The sequence below is a fragment of the Schistocerca gregaria genome, chromosome 9, assembly GCF_023897955.1.
Source record: "Schistocerca gregaria isolate iqSchGreg1 chromosome 9, iqSchGreg1.2, whole genome shotgun sequence".
Lineage (NCBI taxonomy): Eukaryota > Metazoa > Arthropoda > Insecta > Orthoptera > Acrididae > Schistocerca > Schistocerca gregaria.
The window spans coordinates 26,876,624-26,896,675 of NC_064928.1; the positions used below are offsets into that span (position 1 = coordinate 26,876,624).

At 40.6% G+C, this 20,052-nt stretch overlaps 1 protein-coding gene across 2 annotated transcripts in view; it reads left to right on the forward strand.

Annotated features, from left to right (window-relative positions):
• The window catches only part of LOC126291554 (serine protease 1-like), a 212,735-nt gene extending 207,902 nt beyond the window's left edge, over positions 1–4,833 (forward strand). The window contains exons 6-7 of one of the 2 annotated variants that reach the window (XM_049985065.1): positions 4,013–4,201; positions 4,356–4,478. In XM_049985065.1, the coding sequence (XP_049841022.1) occupies positions 4,013–4,177 (165 nt within the window). In that variant the 3' untranslated portion in view covers positions 4,178–4,201; positions 4,356–4,478. Of the gene's footprint in view, positions 1–4,012 lie in introns of both variants that reach the window. The other variant, XM_049985066.1, reaches the window with a different exon arrangement.
• Positions 4,834–20,052: the final 15,219 nt, after the last annotated feature.

Consider the following 20,052-nt stretch of genomic DNA (forward strand, 5'->3'; position numbering starts at 1 on the left):
ATGGAAATACTGTATATTGGATCTAATGGCGACAAATATATCTAATCTATCTGAGGATGTATACAGTGAAAATTTTATCAATGACAATGAGGTAGTTGTAGCAACAACAATTGCCAGTGTAAAACCGGCAACTACAACATGTAAATAGATTTATATATTCAGTAAACTGTAGTAACAAGAAGAAGTTGTTTCTTTCTACTCAGAACAGTGGGGTGTAGAGCAACTACGGCTCAGATTCAAAAGAATGGTTGACCATGGCTTGGACAGATACTTACCTAGCAGGACAATTCATGATGGATGGGATACTCAATGGTATATGATCACTACAAAGAAATTTCTAAGGAAATAGAGACAACTGCATTATAGGTCTAAAACATAGACTACCGAGGTAGATAGGGAGATGCTCATTTGGCTTTAAAGTAGGCGATACATGTCGCCTTCAGTGTGTACCACAGAAAAATGTTATCGAAAGGTCTTTCAAACAACACGAAGACATACTGGTCGTATGTAAAGGCTGTTAGTGGCATCAAAGTTAGTGTTTAGACACACATGGACAAGATAGGAACTGAAACTCAGGGTTTCGAATGTTCCTTTACAAGGAGAAATTCACACGTACTATCTCAATTTTATTCTCGTACCACTGCAAAGACGACTGAAACAGATATTCGTGTCAGTGGATTTGATGAACAGCTGAAGTCGTTACATTTCAACAAAGCTCCATGGCGTGATGGAGCCTGCGGAAGATTCTATACCAGATTTGCGACTGAGTTAGAACCTCATTTATCCGTCATATATCGAAATCACTTGAATGCAAATCTATGCCATTTCGTCTGAAGAAAGCACAGGTCATACCTGTCTCCAAGAAGGACATCAGAACTAGACCAGAATCTTACCGACCAATGTCTTTGACAGCTATTTGTCGTAGAATCTTATAATATATTCTGAGCTCAAAGACCTCACGGATCCTGTAAACATCAACATTTGACGACCAATTTGGTCTTTTCTTACATGAATATCTGAAAGCCATGGATCGAGGCAGTCCGATAGCTGCAGTGTTTCTTGACTTCCAAAAAGTTATTTTTCTCTGTAAGATACTTAATATTATTATCGACAGCACGTTCATATAGGCTGTTGAGAGATATTTTTCACTACATTGAGAGTTTTTTGCGGAATCTTGGATGGAGAGTTTGAACAACACGAATCACGAATAGCAGGTCATGAAGGGTAGTGAGAATGATCCCAGACTTATCTGACTAACTGGAGATAAGTGGGAAGATATTAACTGGAGGACACTCCGAGGAAGACATCGTACATATAGCGAGAAACATCTAAGAAAATGTCAAGAACTGTCTTTCTGGGCAAAAGATACAAATGTCCTTCAGCTCACCACATCTACACTCCTGGAAATTGAAATAAAAACACCGTGAATTCATTGCCCCAGGAAGGGGAAACTTTATTGACACATTCCTGGGGTCAGATACATCACATGATCACACTGACAGAACCACAGGCACATAGACACAGGCAACAGAGCATGCACAATGTCGGCACTAGTACAGTGTATATCCACCTTTCGCAGAAATGCAGGCTGCTATTCTCCCATGGAGACGATCGTAGAGATGCTAGATATAGTCTTGTGGAACGGCTTGCCATGCCATTTCCACCTGGCGCCTCAGTTGGACCAGCGTTCGTGCTGGACGTGCAGACCGCGTGAGACGACGCTTCATCCAGTCCCAAACATGCTCAATGGGGGACAGATCCGGAGATCTTGCTGGCCAGGGTAGTTGACTTACACCTTCTAGAGCACGTTGGGTGGCACGGGATATATGCAGACGTGCATTGTCCTGTTGGAACAGCAAGTTCCCTTGCCCGTCTAGGAATGGTAGAACGATGGGTTCGATGACGGTTTGGATGTACCGTGCACTATTCAGTGTCCCCTCGACGATCACCAGAGGTGTACGGCCAGTGTAGGAGATCGCTCCCCACACCATGATGCCGGGTGTTGGCCCTGTGTGCCTCGGTCGTATGCAGTCCTGATTGTGGCGCTCACCTGCACGGCGCCAAACACGCATACGACCATCATTGGCACCAAGGCAGAAGCGACACGTCTCCATTCGTCCCTCCATTCACGCCTGTCGCGACACCACTGGAGGCGGGCTGCACGATGTTGGGGCGTGAGCGGAAGACGGCCTAACGGTGTGCGGGACCGTAGCCCAGCTTCATCGAGACGGTTGCGAATGGTCCTCGCCGATACCCCAGGAGCAACAGTGTCCCTAATTTGCTGGGAAGTGGCGGTGGGATCCCCTACGGCACTGCGTAGGATCCTATGGTCTTGGCGTGCATCCGTGCGTCGCTGCGGTCCGGTCCCAGGTCGACGGGCACGTGCACCTTCCGCCGACCACTGGCGACAACATCGATGTACTGTGGATACCTCACGCCTCACGTGTTGAGCAATTCGGCGGTACGTCCACCCGGCCTCCCGCATGCCCACTATACGCCCTCGCTCAAAGTCCGTCAACTGCACATACGGTTCACGTCCACGCTGTCGCGGCATGCTACCAGTGTAAAAGACTGCGATGGAGCTCCGTATGCCACGGCAAACTGGCTGACACTGACGGCGGCGGTGCACAAATGCTGCGCAGCTAGCGCCATTCGACGGCCAACACCGCGGTTCGTGGTGTGTCCGCTGTGCCGTGCGTGTGATCATTGCTTGTACAGCCCTCTCGCAGTGTCCGGAGCAAGTATGGTGGGTCTGACACACCGGTGTCAATGTGTTCTTTTTTCCATTTCCAGGAGTGTATATTAAGGTAATTTGAGGCAAGAAACAGTTCTCAGGGACACGTGCAAGAAGCCTTCGCATGCTGCGTCCACGGATCGAACACAAACAAACAACTACATGGGAAAAAATAGTAGGATTAAGCTAAAGTACAGAAACCCCATAACATTGCGAACAAAGATCACTGTGGAGAAACGGTATAAGTTTGAAACAAACAAAATGGTGTAACAGTTACGGGATTTTCGTTTAAAAACATATTACTAGCAGAAATATAAATTTGTCGGATAATATATAAGACTTGCTGTATGTTCATATTTTTACAGCCACAAAGTTGTGATGACTCTCATAATGTTCTTGCCAGTGCAGTTTTACTCTGGCGGACAAATCTCGTTATTGTCCACTGTACAGCTTTAGACCACAGTCGTCATCAGTAGAATAACATCAATATTGACTGTACAAACACGTTCATTTTTATTCAGATACTATTAGCGTAGAACTACACTTATTTCCTGGATTTCCTTGTGTATTCCATACAGCTTCGCATTTTCGACTGAGTATAGTTGTTGCTTTCCGAGGATCGGCCCAGAATGGTGACTGGATTCAAGACTTTAAAGCAGATATCGACAGACATAAAAGACTTACGTTGACGGGAGTACTCCAGATGTAGTGTAATAGGCGCGTCACTTTTGTGATTACCACTGTTCATTGTACATACATTCCTGCTAATAACTTCAAGTACGATTAGAGAGTATATGTATTGTCACATAAGTTTAATAACGCCAAGGTCATTGTAGAGACTTCTGCAACATGTTGAAATATCAACTTCACCTGATCTTATTTCCAACCATATCGTTGTGCTGGTATGAACATCGGTCTGTAATGCGCCTCGATGTCAAACAACGTCCCACGTGGTGCCATATCGAGTGTGAAGTGTGGTCCCACTGATCTCTGCTTGTGATTACTCGATTCTAACAACACGGCGTTTTGTAGGAAGGGAAGCTGTTTGTTGGCAATCAGGTATAAACCCTTTACGTTATTCTCTTACTGTTTGCTCCTTGACGTGTTTGTGCCCTTGATCAGCTTACTTATGTCATCGGTAAACACACCAAGTTTGAAGAGGCGTCCATTGCCCCTGGTGCATCCTTCAGGTCAAGGTGTAATATTATTCATAAGATTTTGATATTATCAGCAGAAGTCTACTGGATATTTGTAAGACAATAACTGTCTATGTTGCAGGGAGATTGGGGCGGAGCGCTTGTTCTTAAATCCACAGATGGCTACAAGCAGATCGGCATTGCCAGTTTTTTTCACAGGTGCAATGAGCCTTTACCTGGTGCCTTCTCCAGGATTACCTACTACCTTGACTGGATAAAAAACACTGCTGACATCACTGCTGACTAAGAAGCTAGTATCCACTGTCACAAGGTTCCGTTATTTGATCATATTTCATAAGTATTCTAATTAAAATTAAAAAAAATCGGCACAGAACACTTAATAATTGGCAAAAAATATGTTCTCAGACCACTGTCCACCTGAGTGCTAACATGGCATAAATGATACGATCATTGTTTTTTCTCAGGGAGAAGACTGAACTCGCTGTTCTCGATTGTAGCAGAAACCATGTACTTACTGTAGTTCAGTTGTTTTCCTCTCTGGATGTTCCCACCAAATGACAATATGTGATTGAAGAAAACTGTTTATCTCTGTGTCTGTATGCTTTCAAGCAATAAAACTGAGATATGAGTAAATTTCTTTTTAGTAATTTGTGGCTAGAATGTGTTTACAGAGTATTGTAATATTTATATCCTCAAATCTATCGAATAGCTGTTATTTGTTTCATGACACCATTATAGCGTTACATTTTTTCGATGTACCACTGGGTCTACATTTGGCAACGACCTACACTAAAAATTTTAATGGAACGGTTTTCACAGAATTTTGACGTTGGACATTGATTTTTCTGTATATTTCAATGATTTCAGCTATTTCCGAAAAAAATACTGAACAGTTTGAACATGTCTTAAGATTTCGTTGAATTACACACTTTTTTATTCCCTTTTTTTGTGTTATTTTGCCATAGAACACTGGAGACTTAAATGTGATACTGTACATTCTGACTTTAAAAGAGCGATCCTCACTATACTGTGCAAATTTTTTTCCACCAATTGATTGAAGCAGAGGGCACTGCAGTATCACACTGATTCGACTAGAAACATAGAACAGTGTTCCCAGTATCACAAACGTAAAGAATAAGCCACATGTAAAAGGTGAAGTTATGGAAATGTTACCGACACACACGATATTGATATTAAAATGTGATTTTTAAATGATCTGGAAAAGGAACTGTGTTACAGGCAAACATGAATGAGCTTGACTCAGAAATAAAGACAACAGTAAAGACAATAGACATTATGCATGATTGCTCGATAGGACCATTACTAAGTTTCTGAAGGATTTAGATTTAGAATCATTCTGTTGATTTTTATGTCCCTGATAAAAGTAGTAGTAGTTTCATATCCTTCAACGGTAAATTTCGGAAAAGTCATGATAATGCTTACAGTTGGATCGAATGTTGCATGTGATGCTTTTAACATTTGTGTTTCAGGAAACAAGATATGAACAGAGCCGGGTCATGATTGACCACATATGAAATGTGAGTGTGACATTAACTCTTAAACATTAACTCTTAAAACCTGAGATTTGAATTTTTTAGAAAACACAGGATGTTTCGAAGATGAACTAATGGGTGGAGTAGCAAAATAGTACTTAGTTTAATGCATATATACCTCTCAGGATGTTGAAGTAATATTTCAACGACATGAAGCATATAATCATGATTTTGAAGCAGAAATTTGTTTTGGTAAAAAATGCAGTGGATGATAACTCATTCATTCAAGGAGAATGTGGTGATGTGATTGAGATTCTTGTCGATAAAATAAGATGAAAGAGCTCCCATATCAGTTCAACAGATGAGGGATATTTGAATGTTTTAAAAGTGTTCAATGTTGGTGTTCATATGTCGATCTCAGGAAATGACCTGGAGGTGGGGTGGGGGGAAGGGGGGGAGGGGTCTGTGCACACACCATGAGACTCTGGAATAAAATGTGGGTGATACTCAATTACAAGAACTCGGCAAGAGAGTTCTCACAGCCTCTGTCACCTCAATTCTCCAACTTCCTACCTACACTTGGTGCTCCCATTAAGCCGAGCAACTCAGTGGTAGGTTGGGTAAGAAACCCCAGCGGGAAACTGAGTCAGTGAGCAGCTATGAGCTGGAGGACAGGGTAAGGCAACGGGAAACCATCACTGAACTATCCCAAGAAAACCCCATGGCTTCGCTCAGCTCAAAATGTTCCGGAGTTTCAAGTTCCCCGATCGGATCTCCACGGGGAACCAGGTTGAGAGGAGCTTCACGAAGAGTAAGATGGTGCAAAGAGAAGCACGGCATAGGAACATGGAACGTAAGATCCATGTATCAAGGAAAACTAGACATACTGAAAAGAGAAATGGAGAAACTAAAATCGACATATTGGGAATAAGTGAAATGAGGTGGACTGGCATGGGAGAATTTGCTTCGGATGGCCATATGGTGTATTATTCTGGGCACGATAACAACAGAAGTAATGGAGTAGCCTTCATAGTTAGTGATAAAGTGAGAAAAGCTGTAATGGGATGCAAATATAAAAATGATAGAATGATGTCCATCACACTTCAAGGTCAGCCCCTCAACATCACAGTAATTCAAGTTTATGCGCCAAAAACGGAATGCTGAAAAGGAAATTATTGAACATTTCTATGGAGATTTACAAGAATTACTTCTGTCAACACCAAAAAAGGACACCGTCTTTATAGTTGTATATTGAAATGCAAAAGTGGGAAATCAAGCTGTAGGAAGTATAACAGAGAAATATGGTCTTGGTACAACAAATGAAGCAGGACAGAGGCTCCTAGAATTCTGCCAAGAAAATTCATTCATAATTACTAATACACTGTTTCCACTACCAAAACGACGCCTATATACCTGGACTTCGCCAGATGGACAACACTGGAACCAAATTGATTGTATACTTTGTAATCAGAGGAGGAAGAGCGCGGTTCAGTCAGCTACAACAAGACCTGGGGCTAACTGCGGATCAGATCATGAGCACCTGATTTCTAAATTCCGGTTGAAACTTCAGAGTGTAGCAAAAAGTATCCCAACTTGCAGATACGATCTTAACTCTATACCTTCCGACAACACTGTAGCGGTACAAAACAGACTTAATGTACTAGAGCTGGAGAACAAAAGTTCACAAGAGATGTGGACAGAAGTAGCTAATACTGTCAAGGAGGCCCCAGAGAAACACATTCCCCAGAAAAGGAACAGCAAGAAGGCTAGATGGCTATCAGTTGAGGCACTGCAAGTTGCAGAAGAACGAAGGGAAGCAAAAATAAAGGGAGATAGATCAGCTATGTTTGAATTAAATAAAGATTTTCAGAAATTAGCTAGAAAGGATAAAAATATATTCTTTAATGAACAGTGCGAGGAAGGTGAAGATAGTAACAGAATGGGGAAGATAATTGGAGAAATTAAAGGAAAATTCCAGGCAAAAATTGGAATGATAAAAGATAGAAACGGGAAAGATCTGAGTGAAGTAGAGAATGTTAAGGAAAGATGGGCAGAATATGTAGAAGACCTATACAAGGAAGAACTGCTCATGTTAATGTTAATTTAGTACTAGAGCCAGATATTTTGGAGAGAGAAATCCAGTGGGCCTTTGAAAATATGGCTGATAACAAAACTGGTGGACATGATGAAATACCAGCAGAATTGTTTAAAGTAACTGGAAAGGATGCAGTGAAAGTGCTGCACTCAATATGTCAAAAAATATCGATCCCACAGCAGTGGCCAGAAGACTGGAAAAGATCAATATTCATCCCCATTCCAAAGAAGAGAATTTCTAAAAGAATGCTCAGATTACCGAATAATCGCACTTATCTCACATGTTAGCAAAGTCATGTTGAAAATCTTACAAAATAGACTTCGCCAATATCTAAATCGAGAGCTACCAGAAGAACAAGCTGGATTAGGAAAAGAAGAGAAACTAGAGATCAATTTCCTAACATTCGTTGGATTATGGAAAAAGCAAGAGAATTCCAGAGTGATGTGTACCTCTGTTTTATTGACTAGGCCAAAGCCTTTGACTCCGTCGATCACAACAAATTATGGAACATACTGAAAAACAAGGGTGTACCAGATCACCTCATTCATCTGATACGGAGTTTATACATTGACCAAGAAGCCACAGTAAGAACTATGTATAGAACAACGAAATGGATAAAGATTCAGAAAGGGGTCCGGCAAGGCTGCATACTGTCACCGCACTTATTCAATCTGTATGCAGAACATGTTATGAAGAATGCGAGGCTACGCGGATGATATGATCCATTTGGCAGAAAGTGAAGAACAACTGAGAACACTCTTGCTGAAGGTGTAAGACGAAAGTAAAAAGGCCGGTCTTAGGCTGAATGCCAAGAAAACGAAAGTTAGGGCATCTGCACCTATCAGTTCGTGAATATAACAGGAGAAACCATGGAGGTAGTGACCACATTGAGTTAACTCAGTTCCCAGATCTCTGCTGATGGCGACTGCAGCCATGAAATCCGGAGACGCCTGTTGCTCGGTAGACAGGCGATGTCAAACCTTGAGAGGGTTATAAGGTCCAGAGATATAACACTAGCAACAAAGATCCGTATTGTGAGGGCTATGGTGTTTCCAGTTGTGATGTATGGATGTGAGTCCTGGACCATTAGAAAGGCTGAACGGCGAAGAATTGACTCCTTCGAATTGTGGTGATGGAGGAAACTTCTTACAGTTCCATGGACTGCAAAGAGAACCAAAAGATCAATATTGGAGCAAATAAAACCAGATTTCCCCCTGGAAGGTCTAATGTTAAAACAAAAGCTGACCTACTTTGGACACACAATGTGACGCATGCCTCGCTGGAAAAAAATATTAATGCTGGGGAAGATTGAAGGAACTAGAAGAAGAGGACGTGTGAGGGTGAGATGGACCGATGGCATCACAGAAGCCGTGTGTTCCATCCTGGAAGGTGTACGGGAGGAAGTGCAAGACAGGAAAAACTGGCGTGATTTGGTTCATGGGGTCACGAAGAGTCGGAACCGACTAAACGAATAGAGAGAGAGAGAGAGAGAGAGAGAGAGAGAGAGAGAGAGAGAGAGAGAGAGAGGGAGGGAGGGAGGGAGAGAGAGAGAGAGATTCATCTGTCATTATCTTTCCATTGATGGGAACACTTTGAGTATACTATTTTACTGACAGAATCCAAGCACACATAGGCTACTAAAACATCCATTCAATTAGGAACAGCAAGATTCATTATACTTGCATTTCAAACCTATACGAAAGGCAACATGGAGCGTAATTGGCAGCTGTGGTATGTATGCAAGACTTCGTCCTTTCTACTATGAGAACGTTAAAGAAGAAGGTTGTCTGCTCACCTGATGGACAATTAAGGAGCAGGCATCATTTACCATTATACATTGTTCAAAAAAAAGCAATGCAGTAAAATTTGTCTCCCCGCAGGCACTTCTGCATGACCGGGTGACTAACTATTTACCATGCACAGCAAGTGTGCAACGAGCTGTATAGATAAACAAGCATTGTGTCTCATCCAAAGCAGTTCACGATGGTACATCATTGTAGATACTCAAGTCTTTTTTCAATGAATGCAAACAGTTTGTAGTTAAGAATATTATCTTCACTGCTTTTAGAAAAATTGTGGATGTGTAATAATGAAGTTTTCAGCAAATATATCATCGCCCAAAACGTCTCACGGATGTGAAGTATGAAGTACGAGTATGCCAAAACACATAAGATGGGATTATGGTTAATATGCTTTTTCCATGGAATTCACTGTAATGATCCTGACATATGTTATGACGATGTGATAACATCGTTTCAAACCTTCGATCTCACAAACAATGTCGTCTATCCCATGAGTGCTCCAAGAAGGCTACACGGATGCGTGGTATTACCCAGCCATCCAAGATGTCACAAAAATCAGGAAATGCTTTTAAGTTGGGTGACAAATAAATGAATTTAAAACAAATTCACTGTGTTATTAATGAGTTTGTGCTAATTTTATTTTGCTTTCAGATACCATCGGCTGATACAGTTAATGTTATAAGGATGTATTTTTATTCAGCACACAACTCCTTCCAGATACAAAGCCTATGATCTCCTTCAAGCACAGTTGAAATAAATTTAGACATAGCTTCTATGCTTATGAAACAGCAGCGATCATGCACTGCCTGTTCCCAGAAACCTAAAAGTGACTATCAACATGTGAAATGCCAAGTGATCAGTATATTAACCCCGTTACACTCATCTGTAAACTGGACCTTCTAAATAACACTTACCTCTTTTATTTAAAAAAAAAAGCAAGTGTCTCAAATCGTTTATTTACTACATTACATTGACAAAGGTGTGACTTGGGCTTTTGTAAATAATAACAACGATTTAGGTCAACAAATTTCTTAATCGTTTATTTGGTTAATTGTATATAGCATTTTATTTAATTACTTAATTAATAATAAAAAGAGATACATGTATTCAATTAATTTGCTTCAGTAATAATAATGAATTCTTTTAAAAGATTATACTTTTTATTTACAGCATGTTTTCGACGAAAGCAGTCATTGGCATAACAGAACAAATTACAGTTCAGTTATTACAATGTCATTTGCCACAGAGTGGAAAAATTTTACGATCTTAGTGTCATTTGATGCAATGGACAAAACTGCAATATCGTTAGATATACTTCTTCAAAAAAGACTTAATTAAAATGGCAACTAGATTACACTAAAAACTAAAGACTCTACCAGCTGACAGCAGCGCAGGTGAAACACTAATGTAGAGATGTATAGATGCATTTCATTACATATTGTGCAATAAACTCAGGCACACTAGTGAACACAGCATTCACTTCACTACAGCACATATTTTAAACAAGAAACACACACACACACACACACACACACACACACACACACACACACTCTGAACCACACAATTTGGAAATAAGTACATTAGCGTGAATGAATATTGTGAGTACAGCAAAATTTCTACCCCATCCCCACAAAGGACTTACTTACTATCAAGAGGCACCAAACTGATTTTCAGCTGTGATACAGCTAGATGTGACAGGAGCGAGGAGTCACTCAAAGTCAGCATACACAACGAAGAGAAACCCCTTTTGGTGGTGAGTGTTCTTAAATTTCGAGAATTCATTTTCCTCTATGGGCATTTTAGTCAACATGTCCCAGTCTCTTTGAAGGACAACCAATAGTGTAAAGGTGATTATGTGCCTCTGACAATAAAAGCAAATATACGTTCACCTTCTGGTTACTCCCAAATTTGGATGAATGAAGAGGTCCAAGAATCTAATTTGTGACTTTAAAACTATTATCTGGCTTGCTTTTTCTCAGGCCATAGACATGAACTGTTACACTAGTATTCTGCCTCTCAACTTTCTGTATATGCAGAAGTTTAACAGGGAAATCAGTACCATCAAAGTCTCAATACACACAGATATTATTATCTACCTGGACGACTCAATAATTTCTCTCGCTTGACAGGGCTGACCATGCAAAACCAATCCAGTCAAGATTTTCGACGTTAGTAAGGGCCTTCTTGTTAGCGATGTCTTGTGGAAGACTCATATAGCTGGACCATACATTTAATGGATCAAAACATGATATTGAATATCAATGTGGAGTACTCGGCTTAGTGCTTTGTAGCACCTTTTTTTATACATATTGGAAAAGTTGTTTTCCTATGTGTGTCAGTTCACAGCATAATAATGTGCCACACATTGGGACACAGTGGGACATTGTGGTTTGCCAGCCATTTTGTAAAATTCACTTTCTTGAATTCATAGGCAATAGTTCAGGATATATACAGTGTGTCTATACCCAGCAGTACCATTATGTATATCGGCAAATGATATCTAGTTTTCAAATGCAACTGCAATCACTGAGTAATTTAAATGTGGCAACCTACTAATCTGATGTGTGCGTAGAATGGGTCGGAGGTCTGCAGCTAACCAGAGTATTACCACAGCTATCAGCAGTCTAGGTTCTAATCTGTGCTGAGAGGAATGGCCCAGATCACCTGTGTGTCACGTTGGCGTGATGACAGATGCCATGGTGACCATGCAGTGGACTTGGCAGGCTATCAGGGACAAGCCAGACCAGACCGCATTGTGGCGGACATGCCAGTGATAACTGTGATGTCAAACTGTGTCGTGGTGATTGCATCCTAAGTTCTCATGTGGATGGTTTAAAGACTCCTGTAGAAAAAAATAACGAGACACATTAGTATTGGATATTTATAATACTGCATATCTATAATACCTGTGTGAACAGTGAACTTTTTTTGTTACCTAAAGCAACAGCGATGTATGTATTATGCCAGTTCAATATCTTTATGTTGAGATCATCAGGCACATTCTTTATCCAGACATGCATATCAGAGTTGCATGTCAGTTGTGGGTATGCTACATTATCATCATCATCATTAATGGAATCCAAAGCAGATATACACACAAGTAAAACATGTAAATGTATAGACTTGTTACTCCTCATCATCCTTGAAGCGTACACCAGTATGCTGTGGACCACCTTCATCTTTTCTGATTTCAGAGCAGTTTGTTTATATGTTGGTTTCACTGCACCAGCCCAACCTACTGTCCCTGCAGTGAGTATTTGCTGTTTAAGATACTCCTAACCAGGGTAGGCATCAATTACAGACATCTTCACATGCAAAATATGAAAAAAGATGTGTAACTGCCAGTCATCTCAGTATATGCACCGAAACTAAATTGGAATGCAACGTAAATTGATTATATGCTGTTCAACTTTAAGTTATTGTTCAACCTCATCCAGTGTATGAGGGATGAATACTGCTACCACAACTGATACTGAATTCCATATAATACATCCACAACAGCTCAATAAGATGGGTACTTGACTGGAAGCTCAATGTTTGTGTCTGATCATCATAGCTATGGCACGAGGCTGTCATTGTCACTTACTCTAAGAACTACTGCAGGGTGATGTGTGCAGATGTGTGTGGGAATGGGGACTGCGCATGCCCACCGTTGCTGGCAGGCTGCACTCAGCTGCATGAATTTCGCACTCTGCCAGGTGAAAATGGCTGTGCCTCACTCAGCACAATAGTACGTGGAGGCACAGAGGTCAACCACCACAACTCCCAACTCATGTGCAGCATGTATGCTGTGTCCAAATGAAGACATATTTATCCCTTTTTCCCTACAACTCCTGTTATAGTGTGGAGAAACGTCTGTTTTGTGGGTTGTCGTTTTTTGATCTGTCTTCTGTGATGACCATTTGTTTGGGTTGTGCATACATGTGTGTATGTGTGCTTCAAGTGGCTCAGTTAGAACAAGTATAATCACAAAGTGTGAATATTGTATTTAAGGACTGTGACTTTTGAACTGTGCACGTGTATGGTTCTTTAATCTGATATGCTATGACATACTTTTCTCTCCAGAAAGAATTTTTTTCAAATATTCATTAATAGCATAAATTTGCTATAATTGGATGCAGCCACAACTATTAATCACACTGACTGTATGATACCTCACTTATTATCTGGTCCCACTACAGCTATGTTTTCACCTTTGATATGTCAAATAATTGTTGTCATACATAATGATTTAACATGGGACCAGTATAATTAGGAGCAATATTAATATTTTCCCAAATCACTTTTTTCCCCTGTTGTGAACAGAACACAAGGGAAGGTGGGTGAATAGTACAGCCTGAAGAGGTGGTATAGAAGGTTTGGGGGGACAGGTGGGTGGAAGAGGTTCAGATGGGTAGAGACGTGGTGATGATAGTGATCTTGAGCTTCACCTTGATCTGGGGGGGGGGGATGGAGGGAGGGAAGTAGCCTTCACCTTGAAAGTGACACTTCATTTGCATAAATATCCCATTAGTTAAATTGGCCTTCAACTGGCTCTGATCCAGTACTCATGATGACATCTGTAAACGAATGTGGCAACAGTCTTAAGAAAATGCAAGCAGTTATCTCCCCACTAGAACTATCATGTGGAGTCACTAGGTTCCCATGCCAAGGCAGAGCTAGTCAGCACACTTGTATGTCACTGTGTTCCATTCAGATTATGTCAATGCCCAGACACCTGCTCAGCCAGAAATAGAAAAAGTTTCACTGAACCCACCTCTGGCTTGCTATAATCATTTCATTATCTATCTAAACAATGTGATGTTACAAATACGAATTTTTACATTCTGATAGTCGATAAGAATATGCTATCATGATGGGGCATTGTGGAAGTACCTGTGGTCACAGATCTTATTGGAGTACTATATGAGCTTACAGAGATAGTATGGAAATATATAACTTAATAATACACTTCAGGGGTATATTAAGTTCTCATATTCTTATAAGAGCCAGCACATTGTTCAACAACAGAAGCAGATAAATATTCAAAAACATGACGGTGGCACAACATGTCCAGACATTAAAAGGAAGATCATTATTGGCTGTAATATTGATGTTTTATTAATTGCAGAATCGATTTTCGATCACATAGTGATCACTTCAGTGCTGTAGAAATTAAACTCAGGCACTGGTATCAAATTATAAATAGCCAAAACTGAGAAGCCAATTTGATAACTTGATACGAATGTCTGAATTTAATTTGCACAGCACTGAAGATGATCACTATGTGATCGAAAATCGATTCTGCTATCAATAAAACATCAATATTACGGCCAATGATGACCTTCCTTTTAATTTAACATATATGGTCCTTGTGCACACAGCAGTCCATGCAGTCGCTAATCAATATCCAGAGATATTTTTGTATTGATGCCATCAACAGCCATGAGTCTATCCTCTTATAGATTATAACTAGGCTATAGCAGTTATCTCTTTGAAGCTTTTCGACAGAAAAAATTATTGGTTACAAAATGGTAATTATTCTCAAAATATACACCTTTAAAATTATCCAGTTTTCTGCGCATTTGGAAAATTTCAAGAGACATTGTATCCACTTTCATGCCGTTATTGTTAAGGATATCACTGCTTGAAAACACATAGTGTACAATATATACACGTAACATCCATATGTGGAGTGGCCCACACACCATAGATATTGGAAAAGACTATAATGGGTATGAATGTATGGAAGGGTTTCATGAACTAAACACTGCAATATACACTTCTGGGGCGGTCAGTGTGAGGGTGAGCTATAGTATGATGAACACTGAGTAAATTTTCCACTGCTCAGATTGCTAAAATCATTTATTCATGCCGACAGTTTTGGGAGTGCTGTATTACCATTGTCAGATCTGCAAAGATGGGACCAAAAACGCTAGAATACAGCAACTAACACAACAGCTCACACAGTTATAACTGAAATTTGCAATACATGGAATAGCAACATACATTTGTTTACTTCATTACATGGTCTCCTCCTCCAGAACATAAATGGTGCTATACAATGTATGAGAACATTGTTGTCGTAAGCTGTACTAGAAGTTGGCATGTCTGTTTGGAAATAACAGCTATGTAGAGACATATTATTATGACGATTACTAGTGCTCATCCTCATCATCACTTTATAACTGACAGATCCTAGCATGATCATTTTTCATACAGATTTAGATTATATACCTATATTTACCTAAAAAACTTTTACTAAGAATATTTCAACAAATTTTTTTGACAGTTCTTAATATCGAATTACGTAAAGTGAAACCTAAACGTTTTTAAAAGAATATGTTATGTACGTTTTATAATGCCATATATAAGCTAGTTTCATTACATCGATAATTACTTGAAATCAAAGGAACAGTTCACACATCAAATACTTCTCATCTGGAAAAAATACGCTCTATCTACTTGCCAATAGAGATACAAGTAATAATTTGCATTTTTGTTAGCAAAAATACTGTCTGTACTAGCTTCGTTTGGCTTCTAGGTGTGAGCTCGTTATCCGACGTTATCCTTTATCAAAGCCGAAAACGTGATGGTACGCATTTCTCTTCCTTATACGAGGCATCACAACAACGTTTCACCAGGCAATGCCGGTCAACTGCTGTTTGTGTAGGAGAAATCGGTTGGAACTTTCCTCATGTCAGCCCGTTGTGGGTGTCGCCATCGGTGCCAACCCTTTGTAAATGCCCTGAAAAGCTAATGATTTGGATATCATAGCATCTTCTTCCTGTCAGTTAAATTTCGCGTCTGTAGCACGTCATCTTCGTGGTGCAACAATTTTAATGGCCAGTAGTGTACTTTGAGTCATTCTAAAACTTAAATGGACACCCTGTGTTATTTCTTAAGTTATCAGTAACAGGAAAAATCATAAATAGCTATCATGTTGGTAGCATCGCAGTTCGTCAATTACATCACAAGGAATTGCAAAGCGAAGTTGATGCTTGAAATAAACGAAATGTACCATTATTGCACATTACGAGATGCAGGCGTTTTACCCATAATCGTGATGGTATTGACATACTATGGTATGACAAACGCTATTCTTATTTCTTTTAACACTGTTAGTAAGTGGACTGGAAATAATACAGACGTCCAGGCACAGTGGAAAATCAGTAAAAGATTTGCTCCTTCATGCTTTATTTATCTTTACTACTGTATTAGAATGGACATAATGGTAACGAAATACCGAATGTCACTGGCTAGGGTCAATATGATTAATAGCTGACCGAGGACCTAACAGAGGGATAAAAGCTAGTTGCACATAGTTGTACATCAATTACCTAATGGTACACGACACATACAAAACATTTCACTGAACATTTTAATGGTTACTTAGAACTGAACTATTGCACATGGCGAAATGCTTATATAAAGGTACAAAATACCTGCAAAGCTGACACATGTCTCCTAACAAACACACAGAACGTTTGCCACTTTGCAGTCACGTTTCTCACAGCAGAAACTCTACAACCTATGTTCGTAGAGGTCGTTACTTACGTGGTAACACTGATCGACTCCCTGCTGGCAGCATTCCTCGTGTTGCTGCACGACGTACAGTGGTAATACAGGCTTGTCCATTGGTGTTGGAACCTGGTGATACACCACATTGTTTACATGTCCCCCAGTTGAAAAGGCCACGAGGGAGACGTCCCGAGACCTCACCGGAAACCTCTGAACAGGACTGCCCCATCGTATGCATCGAGTTGGGAATAGTTGGTTTAGAACATTTCTTGCTACCGTGGCACTATGTGAGGGCATTCATAATATTGATACCACTTTATTTGACGGAAATTAAGAAGTAGGTTTTCCATCAGTCCAGGTAAAATACATCTCAAGTAATGCCCAAACTGTCACCTGTTAAGAGTGGTACCAATCATGTAGCAGCCAATGCTATGGATCTGCAATACCACACCGTACTTTGACACTCCACTGACGTTCGTGTTCTACGTGATGAAGTCAATGTGCGTTTCCTGTTGACTAGTAATGGATATTGTGTAAGTTGATGTTCCCGTTTTTAGTTAATGTGGCTTCATAAGTAAACAGGTAGCTACATGAAGAGTCGTAGCATTGCCGCAGAACCCACTGACAATATTCCAGACGAATTTGAATATCAGTGCCATGAAGACTTTGATGTAGAACACATGGGATGGGTGGTATTTATCTCCGTGAAGAGCGCACAGCACACTTGTTTGAGGGAACCCACTACTCTCCCCATTTCAGGAGAGCTGGCGTGGGGGTTTGTTGCAGTTGCAGCCCCGACAGCTGCCTCTGCTGCTCCATGTGTTGCTCTTTGCTGTGATTCCGCGTTCATGGAGACATATGTCCTGGCATGCAAGGCTTCTAACAGTATTCGTGAAAGTATGGCGGGTCAGACGACACCTATTAGAGCAACACATGCCATACAGCTGTGTTGTTCATGTGCGATTATGGTGACTGTTCGTAAAGCAATAACATCTTAGTCATTGGTGCAAACCATGTCGAATGCCTAGCACGGATGGCCAGATTAATTAATATCAAGTTTTCAACACTGGTATCAATTGCGTTGTGCAGTGCACTGGCGGCATTTGTCTGTACGTGCCTTCACCTAGATCAGCCTGCGTGGTAGGGAGCCTTTCCCACACACAGTGCTGATTGCAGTCCATTCCGGCACACGGGTGGAGAGATGAGAGGTTGTACTAGATAGCATAATGGGTTGATGTACAACGACTGTTACGGTTTCATAGTGCTTATGTAGATAAATAAAATACGCAAAGAGGGAAACCATTATGTTCGCATCAGTGTTTGTCACTGGTAACGTTGTAGCTACTTTCTGCGCTCGTCATAAAAATGAAAGAGCAATTACGCGCGTCAATCACATTGCGACTACGAGCAACGTGGTGTTCATGGTTGCAACTCGGGATGTGCAGTAGAAGCGCGTTTCGTTTATTTCAAGCATCAGTTTCTCTTTGCATCAGAAAGTAATTGACGTATTACGATGCAACGGACGCCTCTCTTTTGGTTAATTTTGATGTTACTAACAGCATAAGAAATTATACGTCGTGTCCATTTAAAAAGCTAAAATCTTTGGTGATACTAATAGGCCTATTTGCTTAGGCTTTAGAATGTCTAACGGTATTTACTTTCATGAGCCCCTGCCTTAGATTCATATCCATGGAAGCATTTTTTAAATACCTCTTGCTGCTCCAGATTATTTGCACTGAAACATTTAAGTGTGTACTATGAGAATCATACTGATAATTCTTGTTTTGCATGATCTCCTCAGGTTTGGAGAGGAATTTCAAGAAATATGTGTAGCAAACGAGTAGATATCGCACGTATGATCGCCATGCAGGTAACCTTCGAACACAATAGCCCATGTGATACATGGTGTACATGGTAACTCTTCACCTTCACTCACTTCTCATTATGACAAGACGATAAGATCGTCCATTGCGCCACAATATGGACCACGCCCCCCTCCCACCCTGCCGCCCCACAGCAAATGACATGTATTATGCGATGATTAGCATTACGTTTACATGTGATACGTCAAATCATCTTTCTCTGGGGGTTTGGGGAGAGAGGGATGTACCTACATCTACTCAAATGCTCGCAAGTCACCGCTTACTGTATGGCGGGGGGTATCTCGTACCATACCAGTCATTTCCTTTCTTGTTCGACTCGCAAATTGAATTAGAGGAAATCGACTAGCTGTATGCCTCCGTACCAGACCATATTTCTTTTGTCTTATCTTCGTGGCCCTTACGCGGAATTTTCGTTGGTGGTAGTAGAATCGTTCTGCTATCAACCTGAAACGCCGGTTCTGGAAATTTTCTCTATAGAGAATATCGTCTTTCGTCCAGGGACTTAATTTGAGGTCATTTTCATACTGAGGGAACCGGAAGCTAACAAATCCGGCAGCAAGCCGCTGAAGTGCTTCAAGATCTTAATCAGACCTGGTGGGGATTCCGCACACTCGAGTTGTACTCAATATTGTGTAGCACTAGTTTTCTATACGTGGTCTCGTTTATGAATGAACTACACTTTCCTGAAATTCTTCCAATAAAACCAAATCGACTATTCGACTTTCCTTCTACGGTCCGTAATTGCTCATTCCATTTCTTATTTCTTTGCAACGTAAGGTGTAGATATTTAATCGACTGCGTGCAGCAGAACGCTAATAATGCTGTATTCTAAAGTTACAGGATAGTTTTTTTTTTATCATCTGTACTGACTTACACTTCTTGGCATTTAGAGCAAGCTGTTGGCCGTCACACCAACTAAAAATTCGGCCTATGTCTAATCCTTCTACATTCACATAACGACGACACTTTCCCATACCTTCTCTATTGTACCATAGCTGAAGTTCTGACTGTCGTGTCATGATGATTAATGGGCCATTTACGTGGATTGACTTGAGGGATTATGGGTGTATGGCTTGCAGTCTATTATGTTTTAAAAACATGAGGTCTCTGTATGGCGATCATACATGCGATATTTATTCGTTTTGAGTTCTTCGTAGGTGAGGTTTCCCATGAAATTGGGGGCAGCAGCGATGTTATAGAGGATCTGTTGGAGGAGGTACAAAATTGAGCTGATGAGGTAGGCGATACAGTATATATGAGGGTGTAACTCACCTTCGTCATAACTATTTTTTTTATTTATATTCACAATCTGGAGTTGTTAGAGGTTCCACATGATCATTATCTGTATTTTTCCACTCAATATCTTGAGTAATGTGGGTGGACAA